This window comes from Rhinatrema bivittatum, chromosome 6, assembly GCF_901001135.1.
Source record: "Rhinatrema bivittatum chromosome 6, aRhiBiv1.1, whole genome shotgun sequence".
Classification (NCBI taxonomy): domain Eukaryota; kingdom Metazoa; phylum Chordata; class Amphibia; order Gymnophiona; family Rhinatrematidae; genus Rhinatrema; species Rhinatrema bivittatum.
In genome coordinates this window covers 13,477,004-13,499,411 of record NC_042620.1, presented here as the reverse complement: position 1 = coordinate 13,499,411, position 22,408 = coordinate 13,477,004, and the positions used below count along the sequence as shown (strand labels likewise).

General features: G+C 48.6%; 1 protein-coding gene across 2 annotated transcripts in view; it reads left to right on the top strand.

The window, feature by feature from the left end:
- Positions 1-22,408, top strand: part of PNKD (PNKD metallo-beta-lactamase domain containing) — a 114,305-nt gene that overhangs the window by 78,487 nt on the left and 13,410 nt on the right. For both annotated transcript variants that reach the window (XM_029605088.1, XM_029605089.1), the window contains exons 5-7: positions 6,963-7,055; positions 20,029-20,192; positions 20,763-20,849. In XM_029605088.1, coding sequence (XP_029460948.1) covers positions 6,963-7,055; positions 20,029-20,192; positions 20,763-20,849 — 344 coding nt within the window. The remainder of the gene's footprint in view (positions 1-6,962; positions 7,056-20,028; positions 20,193-20,762; positions 20,850-22,408) is intronic.

Here is a 22,408-nt window from a genome sequence, read left to right as displayed (position 1 = left end):
GTTCCCCGGACAGTAGAAGCCGGGGCCCTCTTAGTTGTCGTCTGAATCCAATTCCTCTTTCCACCACCACCATCACCACGCCCCGCCGTCAAAACGGAGAGCGATGTTGCAGTTGCGTCAAAGGAATCAAGGCTGATTGGCTAAGGAAGTACCCTGCCCTCTGTTTAGGGTAATACTGCTGCTCTGTGCAGGTCACCCCCATGCCAATCAGGTGCCCAGACCATAAAAGTCCGGGCCCTTGTTGGTTGCCTGAATCCAATTCCCCTTTTCCCTGCCGTTGAAGCAGAGAGCAATGATGGAGTTGCATCAAAGAGTGAAGGTTTATTGGTTAAGGGCAGTAACTGCCGAACCTTCAAGTTTTACCCCCTTGCACTCTTCATGTGAATAAAACGAGAAGCTTGGGAGTGAGTGCCGAGGTGGTGACCTGGATTGCAAATTGGTTGACGGACAGAAGACAATGTGTGATGGTAAATGGAACTTACTCTGAAGAGAGAGCGGTTTTAAGTGGTGTGCCGCAAGGATCGGTGTTGGGACAGGTCCTGTTCAATATCTTTGTGAGCGACATTGCGGACGGGATAGAAGGTAAGGTTTGTCTTTTTGCGGATGACACTAAGATCTGCAACAGAGTGGACACGCCGGAAGGAGTGGAGAGAATGAGACGGGATCTAAGGAAACTGGAAGAGTGGTCGAAGATATGGCAGCTGAGATTCAATGCCAAGAAGTGCAGAGTCATGCATATGGGGAGTGGAAATCCGAATGAACTGTACTCGTTGGGGGGGGGAAAGGCTGATGTGCACGGAGCAGGAGAGGGGACCTTGGGGTGATAGTGTCTAATGATGTGAAGACAGCGAAACAATGCGACAAGGCGATAGCAAAAGCCAGAAGAATGCTGGGCTGCATAGAGAGAGGAATATCGAGTAAGAAAAGGGAAGTGATTATTCCCTTGTACAGGTCCTTGGTGAGGCCTCACCTGGAGTACTGTGTTCAGTTCTGGAGACCGTACCTTCAAAAAGACAAAGACAAGATGGAGGCGGTACAGAGAAGGGCGACCAGGAAGGTGGAGGATCTTCATAGGATGACGTACGAGGAGAGATTGAAGAATCTAAATATGTACACCCTGGAGGAGAGGAGGAGCAGAGGTGATATGATACAGACTTTCAGATACTTGAAAGGTTTTAATGATCCAAAAACAACGACAAACCTCTTCCGTAGGAAAATAATCAGCAGAACCAGGGGTCATGATTTGAGGCTCCAGGGAGGAAGATTCAGAACCAATGTCAGGAAGTATTTCTTCACGGAGAGGGTGGTGGATGCCTGGAATGCCCTTCCGGAGGAAGTGGTGAAGACCAGAACTGTGAAAGACTTCAAAGGGGCGTGGGATAAACACTGCGGATCCATAAAGTCAAGAGGCCGCCAATGAAGAGTGGGAGACTCGCCAGAATGATGGCTATTGACACAATACCCTTATTAAATAAACATACACATGCTTACTGTGACTCCTACATCGCTCTAAGCTTCAACAGCAAGAGGTAATGGAAAAAAGGATTTGCACTCACAAAGAGGGGAGTAGCTGGCTTGTTACGGCGGTTACTACCCCAAACCAAATGTGCCTGATACTTCACTTTCCATGCATATCCAGCATGGTTCTCTGCTGCATCGGCATGGGAGAAAGACTGATACATCACGCATTTCCAGCATAGCTCTCTGCTTCAACGGCAGGGGAAAAAAAAAATTAACAAACAAACAAACAACAAACAACGGCAGGGGGAAAAAAAACCAAAAACAAAAAACTGATGCTTCACGCATATCCTGCATAGCTTCAACGACAGGGGTGAAGAAAAAAAGAATTCGCAATCACAAAGCAAGGAGTAGCTGGCTTGTTACGGCGGTTACTACCCCAAACCAAATGTGCCTGATACTTCACTTTCAATGCATATACAGCATAGCTCTCTGCTTCAACGGCAGGGGAAAAGAAAAACTGATACTTCACGCATATCCAGCATAACTTCAACGGCAGGGGAGAAGAAAAAAGGATTCACACTCACAAAGCGGGGAGTAGCTGGCTTGTTACGGCGGTTACTACCCCAAACCAAATGTGCCTGATACTTCACTTTCAATGCATATCCAGCATGGCTCTCTGCTTCTACAGCAGGGGAGAAGTAAAAAAAAACCAACAAGAGCTGTACAACATAGTCTAGGTAAAACAAATAAGCATGGGTGTAGCTTGCTTATCGCGGCGGTTACTGCCCCTACTACCCCTAACTAATCAAGCTAGATATTTCACTTGCATGCAGCTCCATCACTGCTCTCTACATTAATGGTGGGGGTGGAAGGGGAATAGAACAAGGAGCTAAGAGTAACAGATAAGAATGAGAGAAAAAATGTGTGAGGCTTGCTGGGCAGACTGGATGGGCCTTTCGGTCTTCTTCTGCCGTCATTTCTATGTTTCTATGTTTCTATTCCCATCCTCGAGCCTTCAGGGATCCACAATATTTATCCCTTGCCCCTTTGAAATCTTTGTTTTCATCTTCACCACCTCCTCCGGAAGGGCATTCCAGGCATCCACCACCCTCTCCATGAAGAAATATTTCCTGACGTTCATTCTGAGTCTTCCTCCCCTGGAGTTTCATTTCGTGACCCCTAGTTCTACTGATTCCATTGAAAAAGGTTCAAGGTTTGTGCATCGTGTACCTGAAGGTCTGTATCATATCTCCCCTGCACCTCCTCTCCTCCAGGGTTTACATATTTAGGTCCTTCGGCCTCTCCTCATAAGTCATTTGATAGAGACCCCCCACTATTTTGGTCGCCCTTCTCTGGACCACCTCCATCCTGTCTCTGTCCCTTTTGAGATTCGGTCTCCAGAACTGAACACAGGACTCCAGGTGAGGCCTCACCAAGGACCTGAACAAGGGGATTATCACCTCCTTTTTCTTTCTAAATATTCCTCTCTCTATGCAGCCGCACAGTCTTCTGGCTTTAGCTATCGCCTTGTCACATTGCTTTGCCATCTTCGGATCACCAGACACCATCACCCCAAGGTCCCTCTCCTGGTCCATGCACATCAGTCTTTCACCCCATCACATACAGCTCTTTTGGATTTCTGCACCCCAGATGCAGGACTCTGCACTTCTTGGCACTAAATCCCAAGTGTGAAGTCTTCGACCACTCTTCCAGCTTTCTTAAGTCCTGTCTCATTCTCTCCACTCCTTCCAGCATGTCCACTCTGATGCAGATCTTAGTATCATCTGCAAACAAACTTCACCTTCTATCCCTTCTGCAATGATGCTCACAAAGATATTGAACAGAACCGGTCCCAACACCGATCCATGTGGCACTCCATTTAACACAGACAGCTGAGGAGCGGATTTTCCTCAGCGCCCCATGAAGACATCACACTGATACGTATAAAGCATGAATACAGCACAGACAGCTGAAGAGCAGATCTTCATCAGAGCCCCATGCAGGTGTCACTGATACATGTAAAGCATGAATGCAGCATGGATAGCTGAAGAGCAGATCTTCAGCAGAGCCCCCATGCAGGTGTCACACAGATACATGTAAAGCATGAATACAGCACAGACAGCTGAAGAGCAGATCTTCATCAGAGCCCCATGCAGGCATCACACTGATACATGTAAAGCATGAATACAGCACAGACAGCTGAAGAGCAGATTTTCCTCAGAGCCCCATGCAGGTGTCACAGATACACGTAAAGTATGAATACAGCACAGACAGCTGAAGAGCAGATCTTCATCAGAGCCCCCATGCAGGCATCACCTGAATATAGCATGGATGGCTGAGGAGGGGATTTCGGGAAGGAGAGTTCTATTAACTGAGGATAAAAGATTTGGAGTGAAGGGAAGATACTCTGGCTGGGGTCCAGGCAGCTCAGGCTGCTGCTCTCTCCATGTCCTGACAAGCGTGAATCTTGTTCCCTGCTCTGTGGAAGCCTCCTCCTATCTCTCTGGGGGGAGTGCGAGTAACACAGGGAGTTAGTGCCTTCTCTCCCCCAAGCCTCGCCAGAAGCTGCTCCCGTTTTCCTCCTGCCGTAGCAAGAGAGTCTGTGGTTTTTTTCAGCAGGGCACCGCTGATCCCGAGCACGTGAGAGCTGCCGGGGAACAAAGAGCTCTTTTAATCTAGAGCAGTGACGCAGCGGCTCCTTCTGCAGCTGGGCCTGGAAGCAGGGCCGACCCCTCCCCCTGCCGGCAGCGCGCAGCACCGCACAGGAGAGGCGGCTCAGCGAGGGGGGAGGGGGTGCCAGGCACTGCACAGGACAGGAGAGGCGGCTCAGCGAGGGGGAAGGGGGGAGTGAGGCACCGCAGGTCATCTCTGCTTCCCCCTCCACGTCTGTGTCCAGCTCATGCTAACGCAGCCCCGAGTGGCCCATCCAGTCTGCCCAGTTGAGATTTCTCCACTACAGCTGTAAATTTCCATAGGCAGCTGAACACTAAATCCCTGGCCCCTGTAATCTTTTTACCCGACCCTACCTGTGTCCCCAGCAGGCCCTAAACCTGTTACAGAGCTGCTCTGCTGCTAGGACCCCTTCAGCCCTTTGCCATCTTCCGCTTTGCTTTATGGCTGCTTAGGCCACTGCCCAGGCCCCCTTCTGTGTCTTATTGTTGCACATTTGGGTTCTTCAGCGCTGTCATGGAAGGGTTCAACACGCTGTGCTTTGCGTACCCAGTTTAACGCCAGGCGCTAGCGTTGCAGGCAGAGTCTGGTTGCGCGCGGTTTCTTGGGCACGCCGTTAACCCACGGGCGAGGTGCTTCAGTTCTGTGACTTGCCCTGGGGGGTGCCGGCTCAGTCCAGGCAGCTCCGCAGCACGCCGGCTGACTTCTAGCAACGCTCGGGCGCGGTCAGATGCCTCCGGCCCTCCTGGTCCTGTTACCGGCTAGGCCGGGCATTCCCCCCCCCCCCCCCCATAGTAGGGGTTTCCCTATCTAGGTGCAGGGGCCTCTCCTCTAAAGAGTCCCAACCTCCCCAGGAAGTGACCGCCCCACAATGCTTCACTGCCATCCTGTTTGCCAATAATTAAATAAAGTGTATTCATTTGTATTCTGCATTTCTTTTTTTTATTTGTATTAAGGTTCGCCCAAAGTACAATGTTAATGACACAACTGAAATGCTAAAAGTGCATAGGCAGGAGGCCTTTACAATGAGTGCACTGACAAATATGTTTACGATATTCGAGAACCAAGTAGCAGCCAGTAGGTTAGAAAAGCGTATCAGGATTGCACAAACTGCTCACTTCGATTACAGCACTGTTAGGGATGCAGATAATAAACCGGGAAAGTTAGCATGCAGGTCCGTCATAGAGAGGCTCGGAGGACGATGTCGGCGCCTCACCTGCACGCTGTAGGAAAGGCCCCGCGTCTGTGGCGCATTCTCTTCAGTGTTATCCATTGCGAAGACCGAATCTGGAGAATGCAAGTTGGGACGTCTGTAGACCTCCCGTTTCCGGGCAGCGTTTCGCCTTGCAGCCACCCAGCAGGCGGAAAACTGAAGGGGGAGAGACCATGAAAATGATGGTGGGTGAAATGGAAGGGCGACCTTAGTGAGGTCCTAGATCCACGATCTGACCTCGCTCCAGTAAATTAGTATCCGAGGGCATGTCCAGCCCTCCAGGCCCTGTGCGCACCCCTCGCGGGGGTATCACACCAGCGGTGCAGTAACCTGAATCCATTTCCCCTGGTGGCCACGCACAATGGATTTGCCTCGCTAGAGTCGCCACATCGCCTGCTCCCCTTGCTCTCCAGCAACGCGTTCTGCGTCTCTCACACAGCGAGGTGCTCGAGGCGGATTCTGGGGATCGAACTCCTTCCCCACCTCCCGTGCACCCGTCGTGCCTCCTGTGAAGAAATAAACCCTTTCCGATGCCGCGCCTGCGCTGAAGCTCTGGTTTCTTGCGCCTGATTTGGAGGTATTTGAATGGGCCTCTTGTCTCTCCTCTGTCCCTCTCTCCTCTCCGGTGTGCGCGTTTTGGGTTCCCGTGTGGTACGGAGATCCTCCAGCCTGTCCGTGCCCTTGAGGAGGAGCGGACGTGATCTTCCAGTCCAGGTCTCGCCCATGACTTGTGCCAGAGACCTTGTCACGTCATGGTTTCTGCCTCCACCTCCTCCCCGTGCTTCCAGCGCCCTTTCCGTGAAGGTCACTCCCAACTCCGCCGCCTCCTTTCCCCTCAGACGCGCGCTCAACGTAAGTTGCGAGCTCCAAGGCATCCTCGGTGGGTCTTTCCCCGTTCCTAGGCTTTCTGGTTTATGTATCTAATAAACGCTTCCATTTGTTCCATAATGCAGCTGAGTTGTTTATTGTGAAGTAAAGATCCTGAACCGAAAGGGCTTTTCATGCTGTGAACCTTAATTTGTGTACAGCGTTAGGCGCATTGATTCAGGATGATGAATTCCCCTGGCCTGGGACCAGCCTGGTAATGATCCCCACCGCGCACACCAGTTGGTCCCAGGCCAGCTTCACTTCCGTCACGCGTCTTCTGTAGGACCCGAAGCGGCCCCTGCTGCCGCCCAGACTAAGAGGAGTTTCCGTTAGTGACAGATTTCACATGCGTAGAAGAGTTTTGCAAAAAAAAAAGTCTGTGATTATAATTTCATGTCAGTCTCTCCGGTGCTGCAGGCTTGGGCTCTGCCGGGCTGTCTTACTCGCACACTACGTCTCCAGTGCATGAAAGGATGCATCTCGGCATAGCCGGCTGTAAAAATCTGCAACAAAACCTCTTCAGGAGTTTGACATTCCTGAGGTGGAGTCTCTGCTAGCCGTAGGTTTGATGTTTATTAGGTTTATTACCTTTTTTGTTCCCTCTCCACTTGTTAATTGTAAACCGACATGATGCGATATTTATCGCGAATGCCAGTATAGAAAAACTTAAAATAAATAAATAAATAAATGTGTACGACGTCTCGCTTGACTGCAGATGTGTAATGCCATGTGGGGTGTCCGTTGCTTTCAGGGATCACAGTGGTGGGAACAAAGCCCTGAAGAGGCTGTACAAGTCCTGTCGGGTGTACGGAAGCTCCTGCGACAGCATCCCCGAGCTCACGGAGTAAGTATGTCCATGGGAGAGATCTCTGCAAACTACGTGTGAGAGTGCGTGTGTGAGAGTGCGTGTGTGTGTGCACGCGCATGCGATTTCTGACCGTACGGTATCCAGCTGTCCGCTGCGTGGCACTGGAGCTTTATTCTCGTGGCATCGGGAGGTTGGACCACTGGGGTCCGTAGGGCAGTGCCGAGAGGCTTCAGTCCAATGTGCAGGGTTGACCAGAAGCCTGCCGCCCATCAATGACATTTTGCTTCCATCGGTATCGGCGGGTAATTTCGTTGTGAAGTATCCGGTTTAGGGCGCTCCACAAATTCCGCTAAGAACTTTGATAAAGGGTTTTCTGTAACTTTGCTGGGATCCGGGCTGATTGGGCCATTTCAGGGATGTGCCAGGCACTGAACACGCCGGAGATGCCACCCAAATTCAGGAAACGGGAGCTATAAAACAGGGGGAGTTAAACAGAGGGGCACAGAAGGAAGAAACAGAACTGATCCAGAGAAGAGAGAGGGAGAAGCAAGATTTTAAAACAGGGGGCGAGGGAAACAGAGACAGGAAATAGACGCAGCCAGCAGTGGGAAACCTTTGTTTTCTGAAGGATTAAGTAGTAACTGATCAATGTGCAGTATTCTGCAGACAGATCCGGCCCGGCCTGCACGAAGCAGTCACAGAATAATCACACTTGGATTTCTGGCCCGATGCTGAAGAGGGCTTGCAGCATTATTAGGATTCAGGAAGCGGGAATGGACAGATCAGACCAAGCTGAATTTGTCTGGCAGTTTTGCCTTTTTCCGGTGTGCAGTTCCTGGACAGATTCGCTGGCCCTGATATTCTGCACTGGACCTCCCATTATTTGCTGGTAATCTAAATGAAAGAACGTTTCCCTGAGGTCCTGGGAAATTGCAAACTTTGCCTGGAGAGTCCCCAGGAACAAGTGCCCCAGATCTGCCCATAGAAGCCCCTCATCCGCTGACATGAGTGAGATAAACCTGAGAACATGGTAGATGAGGACAGATGAGGACCAGTTGTGGCTTCCCAGTGTGACCCAGCTGTTCCCGTCTGCCCTGCTCTAGCTCTGCATATCTCCCAGCGCCTGCAGGATTTCGCTTCTTATCGCAGTAAATGATGACATAGACTTAATTGGCATCTCAGAGACATGGTGGAAAGAGGATAACCAATGGGACAGTGCTATACCGGGGTACAAATTATATCGCAATGACAGAGAGGAGCAGTCGGGAGGAGGTGTGGCGCTTTATGTCCGGGATGGCATAGAGTCCAACAGGATAAACATCCTGCATGAGACTAAATACAAAATTGAATCTTTATGGGTAGAAATCCCTTGTGTATCAGGGAAGACTACAGTGATAGGGGTATACTACCGTCCACCTGGTCAAGATGGTGAGATGGACAGTGAAATGCTAAGAGAAATTAGGGAAGCTAACCAAATTGGTAGTGCAGTAATAATGGGAGACTTCAATTACCCCAATATAGACTGGGTAAATGTATCATCGGGTCACGCTAGAGAGATAAAGTTCCTGGATGGAATAAATGATAGCTTTATGGAGCAATTGGTTCAGGAACCGACGAGAGAGGGAGCAATTTTAGATCTAATTCTCAGTGGAGCACAGGACTTGGTGAGAGAGGTAACTGTGGTGGGGCCACTTGGCAATAGTGATCATAATATGATCAAATTTGATTTAATGACTGGAAAAGGAACAGTGTGCAAATCCAAGGCTCTCGTGCTAAACTTTCAAAAGGGAAACTTTGATAAAATGAGAAAAATTGTTAGAAAAAAACTGAAAGGAGCAGCTACAAAAGTAAAAAATGTCCAAGAGGCGTGGTTATTGTTAAAAAATACCATTCTAGAAGCACAGTCCAGATGTATTCCACACATTAAGAAAGGTGGAAAGAAGGCAAAACGATTACCGGCATGGTTAAAAGGGGAGGTGAAAGAAGCTATTTTAGCCAAAAGATCTTCATTCAAAAATTGGAAGAAGGATCCAACAGAAGAAAATAGGATAAAGCATAAACATTGGCAAGTTAAATGTAAGACATTGATAAGACAGGCTAAGAGAGAATTTGAAAAGAAGTTGGCTGTAGAGGCAAAAACTCACAGTAAAAACTTTTTTTAAATATATCCGAAGCAGAAAGCCTGTGAGGGAGTCAGTTGGACCGTTAGATGATCGAGGGGTTAAAGGGGCACTTAGAGAAGATAAGGCCATCGCGGAAAGATTAAATGATTTCTTTGCTTCAGTGTTTACTGAAGAGGATGTTGGGAGGTACCCATAATGGAGAAGGTTTTCATGGGTAATGATTCAGATGGACTGAATCAAATCACGGTGAACCTAGAAGATGTGGTAGGCCTGATTGACAAACTGAAGAGTAGTAAATCACCTGGACCGGATGGTATACACCCCAGAGTTCTGAAGGAACTAAAAAATGAAATTTCAGACCTATTAGTAAAAATTTGTAACTTATCATTAAAATCATCCATTGTACCTGAAGACTGGAGGATAGCAAATGTAACCCCAATATTTAAAAAGGGCTCCAGGGGCGATCCGGGAAACTACAGACCGGTTAGCCTGACTTCAGTGCCAGGAAAAATAGTGGAAAGTGTTCTAAACATCAAAATCACAGAACATATAGAAAGACATGGTTTAATGGAACAAAGTCAGCATGGCTTTACCCAGGGCAAGTCTTGCCTCACAAATCTGCTTCACTTTTTTGAAGGAGTTAATAAACATGTGGATAAAGGTGAACCGGTAGATATAGTATACTTGGATTTTCAGAAGGCGTTTGACAAAGTTCCTCATGAGAGGCTTCTAGGAAAAGTAAAAAGTCATGGGATAGGTGGCGATGTCCTTTCGTGGATTGCAAACTGGCTAAAAGACAGGAAACAGAAAGTAGGATTAAATGGGCAATTTTCTCAGTGGAAGGGAGTGGACAGTGGAGTGCCTCAGGGATCTGTATTGGGACCCTTACTGTTCAATATATTTATAAATGATCTGGAAAGAAATACGACGAGTGAGATAATCAAATTTGCAGATGACACAAAATTGTGCAGAGTAGTTAAATCACAAGCAGATTGTGATAAATTGCAGGAAGACCTTGTGAGACTGGAAAATTGGGCATCCAAATGGCAGATGAAATTTAATGTGGATAAGTGCAAGGTGATGCATATAGGGAAAAATAACCCATGCTATAATTACACGATGTTGGGTTCCATATTAGGTGCTACAACCCAAGAAAGAGATCTAGGTGTCATAGTGGATAACACATTGAAATCGTCGGTTCAGTGTGCTGCGGCAGTCAAAAAAGCAAACAGAATGTTGGGAATTATTAGAAAAGGAATGATGAATAAAACGGAAAATGTCATAATGCCTCTGTATCGCTCCATGGTGAGACCGCACCTTGAATACTGTGTACAATTCTGGTCGCCGCATCTCAAAAAAGATATAATTGCGATGGAGAAGGTACAGAGAAGGGCTACCAAAATGATAAGGGGAATGGAACAACTCCCCTATGAGGAAAGACTAAAGAGGTTAGGACTTTTCAGCTTGGAGAAGAGACGGCTGAGGGGGGATATGATAGAGATGTTTAAAATCATGAGAGGTCTAGAACGGGTAGATGTGAATCGGTTATTTACTCTTTCGGATAGTAGAAGGACTAGGGGACACTCCATGAAGTTAGCATGGGGCACATTTAAAACTAATCGGAGAAAGTTCTTTTTTACTCAACGCACAATTAAACTCTGGAATTTGTTGCCAGAGAATGTGGTTCGTGCAGTTAGTATAGCTGTGTTTAAAAAAGGATTGGATAAGTTCTTGGAGGAGAAGTCCATTACCTGCTATTAAGTTCACTTAGAGAATAGCCACTGCCATTAGCAATGGTTACATGGAATAGACTTAGTTTTTGGGTACTTGCCAGGTTCTTATGGCCTGGATTGGCCACTGTTGGAAACAGGATGCTGGGCTTGATGGACCCTTGGTCTGACCCAGTATGGCATTTTCTTATGTTCTTATGTTCTTCCCTTCCCTCATTTGCCCTCTGTCATTCTGGGTAGATAAGCATTCATTCCCATATTTATACCAATACTTAGGCCTTCTCTTCCCCTATGTCTTCTGCCCAGTCTCCCAAGCATGTTTGAATTTGGACATAGTGACCATACTGACGTCCACACCTCCACTGGGGGATTATTTCAGGCATCTGCCACCTTTGTATATGTCGTTTTGCCATTTATGGTATCTTAGCGGGCAAGGGCCAATCAGGTTTAGAGTGTGTGTGAGGTCATTTGTGACCCTGTTCTAAGCACGAGTGCTTCTGGGGGCAGGGGGAGAAAGCCAGGGGAGTAGTTTGGAAAATAGAGCAGCTTAAAAATAGTGAGTGCTATAATACAAGCATCCCTGCATGCTGTGCGTGTACATTGTTAGTGCTCTAGTGCAAGCATCCCTACATCTGTGTGTGTGAGTACTATAGTGCAAGCATCCTTACGTGTTGTGCAGGCTTATTGTGAGTGCCCTAGTGCAAGCATCCCTACATCTGTGCGTGTGAGTACTATAGTGCAACTATACCTAATACTGTGTGGCACGTTGTGAATCTTCTAGTGCAAGCTTCCTTGTATCTGTACATGTGCATACGAATGCTAAAAGTACAAACATCTCTGTGTCTGTGTATGTGCATGTGAATGCTCTAGTGCAAGCATCCCTGCATGCAGTGTGTGCACGTTGTGAGTACCCTAGTGCAAGCATCCCTACATCTGTGCGTGTGAGTACTATAGTGCAAGCATCCTTACGTGTTGTGCAGGCTTATTGTGAGTGCCCTAGTGCAAGCATCCCTACATCTGTGCGTGTGAGTACAATAGTGCAACTATACCTACATACTGTGTGGCACGTCGTGAATCTTCTAGTGCAAGCTTCCTTGTATCTGTACATGTGCATACGAATGCTAAAAGTACAAACATCTCTGTGTCTGTGTATGTGCAGGTGAATGCTCTAGTGCAAGCATCCCTACATATGTGCGTGTGAGTACTATAGTGCAAGCATCCTTACGTGTTATGCAGGCTTATTGTGAGTGCTTCAGTGCAAACATCCCTACATGCTGAATGTGTACGATGTAAGTGCTGTGGTACCAAGTAAACATCCCTACATGCTTGCATGTATGTGTGCTGTAGTGCAAGCATCCGTAGCGGCAGACTGTGTATGTGTGTACACTATAGTGTGAGCATCCATGCATGTTGTGTGTGAGTGCTGAAGTGTGAGCATCCCTACCTGCTCTGTGTATGTGTATGTGTTTGTGTGTGCGCGCTATAAAGTGAGTTATCCTACATGCTATATGTGTGCATGTGTGTGTGTGTGCTATAAAGTGAGTGATTCTACATGCTATATGTGTGTGTATGTGTGTGCTATACAGTGAGTAATCCTACAATGCTATATGTGTGTGGGTGTGTATGGTGTGAGTGCTATGAGAGCATCCCTACATGTTCTGTGTGTGTGTGTGCTGTCATGTCAGTGACCCTAAATGCTCTTTGAATGTTTGCCAAGCTCTAGCGTGAGCTTCCCTACACGCTGCGTACATCACACACACTACGTGGAGGCCTTGGCTCTCTTTCACATGCACGGGGCTGCTTGTTCTGTGGCTAAACCTGACTCCCCTTCTGCTGTGTGGCCTGAAAGCCACCGGAGCAGACGTGGCTGGTTTGATGGCTTGAACAGGTCTGGGTCTCTGCCGCTCCCTGGATGCGGAGGAGCTCCGGCCCTTCCCAGCCCCCTTGCCTGGTGCATGGCTAAGCTCCACCTTGCCTCTATGCCTGCTTTCTTGTGACAGGAGGGTGGCAGCTGAAATTAGCAGCGCGAGATCCCCCGCTGGCTTAAGGTTAGCAGGTTCAGAGAATGTGCAGAGGAGCAATCTGTGAAAACCAGCAGGTCTGGGGTGGTGAAGCCGAGAAGAGGATGCACTGGCAGGGTCCTCCTTCAGATGGCTTTGTTGCAGTTACTGAGCAGGAAGGTTAAACACCCCAGGAAACACAGATTTCATGTCATATTCTCCAGACCCAGAGGTTCCTGATGCGTGTGAAGAGGAGGAGGGAACAGACTCCTGGGAAGGGAGGGTGGTGCATGGTGAAGTAACACAGGAAAGCAAAGTGTTTGTATCCGTAGGGTGGCAAGGACCACCCGGACAGGAGTGGCAGGCAGAACAGAGCCTGAATAAGACACTGCGTGCAGTAAGGAAGGGTTTATCAAGATGAAAGCAGCAAAACGTAGCCATCCATTGCCCGCCCAGGCGTCGCTGTCACACGGGTGTACGGCTCTGTGCACGCGGCTTTGGCTCGTGACTAGGGTGGGGAGGACCAGCTCTGCTGCTGCCGCCCGACAGAGGCGAGGAACCAAGGTGCGCGGACCATAGTGTGCGTGGACCATAGTGTGCGCGGACCGTAGCGTGCGCTGACCGTAGCGTGCGTGGACCATAGTGTGCGCTGGCCATAGTGTGCGTGGACCATAGTGTGCGCTGGCCATAGCGTGCGCGGACCATAGCGTGCGCTGACCATAGCGTGCGTTTTAGTGCATTTTTCTGCGGAAACTTAACCCCGCTATTAAATAGTGGTGTCTGCACAGAAAAAAAAATCTGCTGTAAAACAGGAATTAAAACCAGCCCTGCGATTAGCGGGGGTGCCTGCTGATTACCTCGTTAGAGAAGGCATTAGCCATTCCCCAGCAATGGGAGGGAGAGGCATTAAAGAGCAGTCATGCTTAAGAGGAATTTTTAACGCTGGAAATTTAACTCCTGGCTCTGCGGGGGAGTAAATCATCTCCCATTTCTGGTTGCCGTGTTATTCTGTTGCTGTGCCCAGTGCGGTACTGTCCAGCGGCTTCTACCAGACTGGGCACCGCGATAGAATAACTTCGGCCATTAGAAATGTGCGTTGACTGCCCCTCACCCCAGAGTTAAATTTCTAGCTCTGCGCCAGCCTAAGGAGTGGGGCGAGCAGCAGGATAAGTACCCTGGGGTCACAAGGGCTGGCAGGGTTTCCCAGGCCCCCATCAGCGGAAGAGAAAAGTGAAGCAGTGGCGATAAGTACACAGGCAGCCCACCCCTCACGCATACCAGCACCCCCAAAACATTCATCCCACACACCAGCACCCACCCCCATACACAGCACCCCCCCCACACACACCAGCACCACCCCCAAAACACTCAGTCCACACACACAAGCACCCCACCCCCCAAAACTCACCCCTCAGGCATATCAGCACCCCCAAAACATTCATCTCACACACCAGCACCCACCCCCATACACAGCACCCCCCCCCCACACACACCAGCACCACCCCCAAAACACTCAGTCCACACACACAAGCACCCCACCCCCCAAAACTCACCCCTCAGGCATATCAGCACCTCCAAAACATTCATCTCACACACCAGCACCCACTTCTATACACAGCAGCACCCCCAAAACACTCAGTCCACAACACACACACACACACAGTCCAATAAGAACAAAACACTTGCCATACTGGGTCAGACCTAGGGTCCATCAAGCCCAGCATCCTGTTTCCAACAGAGGCCAAAACCAGGCCACAAGAACCTGGCAAGTACCCAAACATTAGATAGATCACAAGCTACTATTGCTTATTAATTACTGTAATAGCAGTTTATGTATTTGACCTCTAGGAACTTACCCAAACCTTTTTTAAACCCAGTTACACTAACTGCTGTAACCACATCCTCTGGCAATGAATTCCAGAGCTTAACTGTGCGCTGAGTGAAAAAGAATTTTCTTTGATTTGTTTTAAATGAGCTACTTGCTAACTTCATAGTGTCCCCTAGTCCTCTTTCTGTATCTCTCTGCAGCAGTCCCTGCGGAGCCTGACCTGTCGCCTCTTTCTGTCTCTCTCTCTCTCTCTAGCAGTCCCTGCGGAGCCTGACCTGTCCCCTCTTTCTGTGTCTCTCTGCAGCAGTCTCTTCTCTGTGTTTCTCTCTGCAGCAGTCCCTGCGGAGCCTGACCTGTCTCCTCTTTCTGTGTCTCTCTCTGCAGCAGTCCCAGTGGAGCCTGACCTGTCTCCTCTTTCTGTGCGTCTCTGCATCAGTCTCTTCTCTGTGTCTCTCTCTGCAGCAGTCCCTGCGGAGCCTGACCTGTCTCTTCTCTGTGTCTCTCTCTGCAGCAGTCCCTGCGGAGCCTGACCTGTCTCCTCTTTCTGTGTCTCTCTCTGCAGCAGTCTCTTCTCTGTGTGTCTCTCTGCAGCAGTCCCTGCGGAGCCTGACCTGTCTCCTCTTTCTGTGTCTCTCTCTGCAGCAGTCCCTGCGGAGCCTGACCTGTCTCTTCTCTGTGTCTCTCTCTGCAGCAGTCCCTGCGGAGCCTGACCTGTCTCCTCTTTCTGTGTCTCTCTCTGCAGCAGTCTCTTCTCTGTGTGTCTCTCTGCAGCAGTCCCTGCGGAGCCTGACCTGTCTCCTCTTTCTGTGTCTCTCTCTGCAGCAGTCTCTTCTCTGTGTGTCTCTCTGCAGCAGTCCCTGCGGAGCCTGACCTGTCTCCTCTTTCTGTGTCTCTCTCTCTCTGCAGCAGTCCCTGCGGAACCTGACCTGTCTCCTCTTTCTGTGTCTCTCTCTGCAGCAGTCCCTGCGGAGCCTGACCTGTCTCTTCTCTGTGTCTCTCTCTGCAGCAGTCCCTGCGGAGCCTGACCTGTCTCTTCTCTGTGTCTCTCTCTGCAGCAGTCTCTTCTCTGTGTCTCTCTCTGCAGCAGTCCCTGCGGAGCCTGACCTGTCTCCTCTTTCTGTGTCTCTCTGCAGCAGTCTCTTCTCTGTGTCTCTCTCTGCAGCAGTTCCTGCTGAGCCTGACCTGTCTCCTCTTTCTGTGTCTCTCTGCAGCAGTCCCTGCAGAGCCTGACCTGTATCCTCTTTCTGTGTCTCTCTCTGCAGCAGTCTCTGTGGAGCCTGACCTGTCTCCTCTTTCTGTGTCTCTCTGCAGCAGTCCCTGCGGAGCCTGCCCTGTCTCTTCTCTGTGTCTCTCTCTGCAGCAGTCTCTGTGGAGCCTGACCTGTCACCTCTTTCTGTGTCTCTCTGCAGCAGTCCCTGCGGAGCCTGCCCTGTCTCCTCTTTCATTGTCTCTCTCTCTCTCTGCAGCAGTCTCTGTGGAGCCTGACCTGTCTCCTCTTTCTGTGTGTCTCTCTGCAGCAGTCCCTGCGGAGCCTGACCTGTCTCTTCTCTGTGTCTCTCTCTGCAGCAGTCCCTGCGGAGCCTGACCTGTCTCTTCTCTGTGTCTCTCTCTGCAGCAGTCTCTGCGGAGCCTGACCTGTCTCCTCTTTCTGTGTCTCTCTCTGCAGCAGTCTCTTCTCTGTGTGTCTCTCTGCAGCAGTCCCTGCGGAGCCTGACCTGCTCCTCTTTCTGTGTCTCTCTCTGCAGCAGTCCCTGCGGAGCCTGACCTGTCTCCTCTTTCAGTGTCTCTCTCCCTCTGCAGCAGTCTCTGTGGAGCCTGACCTGTCTCCTCTTTCTGTGTCTCTCTCTGCAGCAGTCCCTGCGGAGCCTGACCTGTCTCCTCTTTCTGTGTCTCTCTCTCTCTCTGCAGCAGTCTCTGTGGAGCCTGACCTGTCTCTTCTCTGTGTCTCTCTCTGCAGCAGTCCCTGCGGAGCCTGACCTGTCTCTTCTCTGTGTCTCTCTCTGCAGCAGTCTCTGCGGAGCCTGACCTGTCTCCTCTTTCTGTGACTCTCTCTGCAGCAGTCTCTTCTCTGTGTGTCTCTCTGCAGGGACTGCTGCAGAGCCTGACCTGTCTCCTCTTTCTGTGTCACTCTCTGCAGCAGTCCCTGCGGAGCCTGACCTGTCTCTTCTCTGTGTCTCTCTCTGCAACAGTCCCTGCGGAGCCTGACCTGTCTCCTCTTTCTGTGTCTCTCTCTGCAGCAGTCTCTTCTCTGTGTGTGTCTCTGCAGCAGTCCCTGCGGAGCCTGACCTGTCTCTTCTCTGTGTCTCTCTCTGCAGCAGTCCCTGCGGAGCCTGACCTGTCTCCTCTTTCTGTGTCTCTCTCTGCAGCAGTCTCTTCTCTGTGTGTCTCTCTGCAGCAGTCCCTGCGGAGCCTGACCTGTCTCTTCTCTGTGTCTCTCTCTGCAGCAGTCCCTGCGGAGCCTGACCTGTCTCCTTTTTCAGTGTCTCTCTGTCTCTGCAGCAGTCCCTGTGTAGCCTGCCCTTTCTTCTCTCTCTCTCTCTCCCTCTCTAGCAGTCCCTGCAGAGCCTGACCTGTCTCCTCTTTCTGTGTCTCTCTCTGCAGCAGTCCCTGCGGAGCCTGACCTGTCTCCTTTTTCAGTGTCTCTCTGTCTCTGCAGCAGTCCCTGCAGAGCCTGACCTGTCTCCTTTTTCAGTGTCTCTCTGTCTCTGCAGCAGTCCCTGTGGAGCCTGCCCTTTCTCTCTCTCTCTCTCACTCTCTCTCTAGCAGTCCCTGCGGAGCCTGCCCTGTCTCCTCTTTCTGTGTCTCTCTCTGCAGCAGTCTAAAAGCATGCCATGCCAACCTTGGAACCAAATTATCTGTATTGTAAATTTAACATTTTTCCTAAATACCTAAGAAGAAGAGCACACCCTAGACCAGGGATGAGCAAACTAAACTGCAGTCCCCCTTCCATCTGGTTGGCCCCACACCTGCTTAGTTAAATCTTTCCTGTATTTTTTATCCTGGATTTGTGGCCTGGTGTTGCCAACCAGCCTGCTCTTAAACCAGTTGCCAAGTAATGAGGCAATTCCACTGGCAACCAGTGGCTCAGAGAGACAGAGAGAGAGAGAGACTTTCTCAGACAGGTACACACGTTCTGCTGTTCTGCTGCTCATGTGCTCAGTTAGCTGGTAAATTTTAAAAGGAGCGCATGCGTGCCCATAAACATAGGCCTCATTTTATAAAGTCACACGTAGCTTTTAAAATACTCATGGCGCACGTATGTCAACAGCCTTTACATGCATATCGAGAGAGAGACAGACAGACAGACTGACAGACTGTATAGGATCAGTCTGACTCTCTCTATATATGCACCACTCTAGAGGGCACTTGGAAGCGGGGTGGGGGGTGTTACAGAGACATTCAGGGGTATTCATAGTAAAACTGACATCAGTAAAGAATTCTAGTCCTTAGAAGTGGTGAGAAGTCTGACAAGAGGAGTTGATTTGTTCATTGCAGTGCTGGCTGCATTCTACAAATCTACTTCTTCTCATCACTTATAAGGTCTACAATTCTTTACTCATGTCAATTTTACCATGAATACCCCTGAATGTGTCTGTAACACCCCCCACCCCGATTCCAAGTGCCCCTCTAGAGTGGTATCTGTTCTCCCCCTGTAGCAGAGTTACACAGGTAACAGACGCGCGTTGCCTTTGCAAAATCTGTGGTTATGCGTGTCGGTCTTGGCCCCTGGAACGCCCCTTTGCGTTGCACGCGCGTACGGGGCCGTTTTGGCACGAGCAACTCTTTTAAAATCGACCTCTTAAGTGAATGTCTCCTGCCTCATTATGTGGGAGATAAGGGGGAGCCGGGAAGGAGAGGCTGCTGAAGGTGGGGGGGGGAGAGGATCTAAGAGAGCCGCGAGAGAATAGGGAACTGCGTGAAAAAAAAGTGCCAGAAGGGGGACTTAGTGCCGCTATAATCTGACCGTCCGATTTCTCGCCCACCCGGGAATGCAGCAGATCGGCCAAGGATTAAACTTCTACATGTATGCAGATGATATCCAGTTCCTTGAAAAAACCCTTAATATCATCGCAATCTATCTAAAGGCATTCCCAACTAAAATTAGTATTAAGTATGGAAAAAACAGAAATCCTGCTTTTAGAGCGTAAGTTAAAACCTGATATAATTCCTCCATTAACCTTAGAAAATAATGTAAAAATAGCACCCACTACTTATCTCCCAGATCTCGGTATTATAAGCGACACTGAGCTTAGTTTTAAAAAGCATAGCAACAAAGGTAAAAGAAGGATGATATAAACTTTTGACCCTACGTAAATTAAAACCACTATTGGACAAGAATGATTTCAGAACCGTGCTACAGTCGCTGGTTTTATCCGACATAGGTTACTGCACTACACTGCTCCTTAGACTTCCTACCACTACAATTCGACCACTACGAGTGATGCAAAGTACAGCTGCAAGAATCTTGACAGGAAAAAGAAAGTGCGATCCTATAACCCCAACGCTGATCTCATCACGCTGGCTGCCCATCTCATATCGTGCCCAATATAAAACCGCATGCATGCTGCACAAAATCCTGCACACAGAGCAGACGGAATGGCTGAGCACGACAATCCGAGTGCGTGCACCGCAAAGAGAGGCTGACGGACAATCCCTAATATAAAATTTGCACATCTAATTGAAGTCAGAGAGAGAGCAGTGACAGTCGCGGAACTCGCTGCCAGTAGAACTGCAACTTCAGGCGGATATAAAGAAATTCAGAGCAGAATTAAAAACCTGGCTTTTGAAGTGTGCTGTTACGGAAAGCAAATAGAATTGTATGATTGTTTTAGGAAAGTGCTGCTATTTATATTGATTTTAGCATAGAGTAATCATTTTTTAATTATTGTAAGTACTTATTATAGTTTTAGCATTAGAATTTTAGTACTTATTATTGTTGTTTTACTATGCTGATTTGTATTTTAATTTTTAATTAATGTATGTGTCACTTTTGTTCTTTGTGTTTATTTATTGTAAATCTATATGATGGAACCCCGATATCTCGGTATATAAAGAATAATAAACTATAAACTATAGGTAGCAAGAGGCTGCTACTGTGGGAAAAGCACCGGAGGCCTAGTGATTGGTCGCGGCGGCTCCGCAGGCTGGAGGCCGCTGCGACCAACACCAACAATGTGATGGGGTAAGAGCGGCCCACTGGGCATGCCCGAAGCCTCGATGGGCCGAGCCGCCCCTGTACCTGTCTCTTTCAGTGTCTCTTGCCGCATCGCTCCCTGCAGAGCCTGACCTGTCTCCTTTTTTTTTTTTTGTTTGTCCCTCTCGCTGCAGCCCAGTCTCGGATAAGGAGGAAATCACAGTGGGACACTTGCACTTCCAGGCACTGTTCACGCCGGGCCATACAGTGGGGCACACCATCTACGTCCTGGATGCAAAGTCTGGAGATGGCCCCGCCTGCCTCTTTTCTGGAGACCTCCTCTTCCTGTCGGGATGTGGTGGGTAGACCTCGCGGGTGAGCCCTGTGCTGGAGGGAAGGTTTAGGGAGTGATGCGAGGGGTAGTGGGTTAAAGGGTTACTGATGTATAGCTTGCGTGCGGGGAGGAGCCTGTGTGCAGGAGACATTTCTAGCTGGGTTTAAAGTGTTATTGGAAGATTACCGGTATATTCTTCTCATGTGATAAACATGCGGTGTTACTGGAAACTTGGAACAGAAGAACATGCCATACGGGGTCAGATCTAGGGGCCAACAGGCCCAGCATCCTGTGTTCAACAGTGGTCAATCCAGGTCACAAGTACCTGGCAGGATCCCAAGGGTTAGAGAGAGTCCAAGCTGCTTATCCCAGGGATAAGATGTGGATTTCTGCATCTCCTACCTTAATAATGGTTTATGGACTTTCCCTCCAGGAACTTGTCCAAATCTTTTTTAAACGCAGCTACACTAATAGCTTTCATCACATCCGCTGGCAATGAATTCCAGAGCAGAAGGTTACTGGTACGTTCCTTGTCCTCTGATGGACGTGCAGGGTTATTGAAAAATTAACATCATGATTTTTGTCCCTCTGTAGGAAGGATGTTTGAAGGCACTGCTGAGACTATGTTGGCTTCACTGGATGGTGTTGTAGCACTTGGAGATGACACCCTTCTCTGGCCAGGTGTGCACATCTTTGTGTGTGTGAGTCTGTATACATGTGGGTGTGTATACATGTGTTTACACATGTCTGTGCACATGAAGGAATTGAGACATATATATGTGTCCAGATATGTAGGTCTACATATGTCTGTGCACATTGTCAGCCTTTTTGCATGTATCTACATGTATTAGTGCAGATGGGGATCTGTATGCATGTTTCTGCACATAACAATACACGTTAGACTCTGTGTTTTATCTACACTGTCTGGGTTTGTATACATGCATCAACACTTGTGTATGTGGATCTGTATGCATGCTTTTGAATATGTCTGTGGCTTAATAGGTTTGTACACCAGCATCTTCATGAGTCTGTATGCATGTCCACATGTCTCTCTGTGTGTATGGATTTGTGTGCATATCAGAAGGAAAGGAGATATGCACCTATACATACCTGTGCACCTATAGGTCTCAATGCTTGCGTCTATGTGGGTTTGTATACATGCGTCTACATGTGTCTGTGCATATATTTATTTTAAAAATATTTACTACATGCTTATTTTAACAAATTCTAAGTGAATTACTACGTTGCATGAATGACATCACAGCAGAGGTAGAGCCATCAATGTTTGCATATATGTGCATGTCTGTGCATGTGGATTTGTATGCATGCATCTATGTGTGAATTTATCCATATGCATGCATCTACCTGGGTCTGTGCATGGGGGTTTGTAATCATGTGTGTACAACTGTCTGTGCATATGGGTTTGCATGCATGTACACATGTCTATGTGCATATGAGTTTCTATGCATGTGTATACATGTCTGTGTGGGGTTGTATGCATGCATCTGTATGTGCATATATATCCGTGTGCATAGGTTTGTATGCATGTGTGTACACCTGTCTGTGCAGGTGGGTTTCTATGCATGAAGGTACGTGTCTGTGTCTGTGGATTTCTATGCATGCATCTATATATCTGTATGTATGCATTTACTCCTGTCTGTGCTTGTGGGTTTGTTTGCATACATGTACACGTGTGTGCGCATGTGGGTAGGTTTGCATGTATGTACATGTGTATATGCATACGTGTACACATCTGTGTGTTTTTATGCATGAAAGTTTTTATGCACGGGTGTACATGTGTCTGCGTGCTTGTGGGTTTACATGCATGCTTGCACGCGTCAGTGTACATGTGTCTGCGTGCATGTCAGTTTGTATGCACATCACAAAGAATTGCGAGGTACAAAACACTGCACATTATTATCAAGGGACAAAAAAGGAAGAGGCACAGAAAGTTGAAAAAGGTATAAGATATTATGAGAGTTGTCAATGGTATAATTTCAAGAAGAAATGAGAATATAACAAGAAAGCATAAAATAGTAAAAGTCACAGGTAAAAATGAGCCCACGTATGAAAGAGGTGCTGCAGGGGATATGTTAAAACTGAAGTCTGACATGGGCATGCTCCAGTGCTGTTCAGGGGAAAATGAAAAGAAATAAGCACAAACACACACAACCAAAATCCCTTAGCTGAGACTGAATCTACTTCACATTGTCCGGTAGTGTCAGTTCCTCAGACCGACT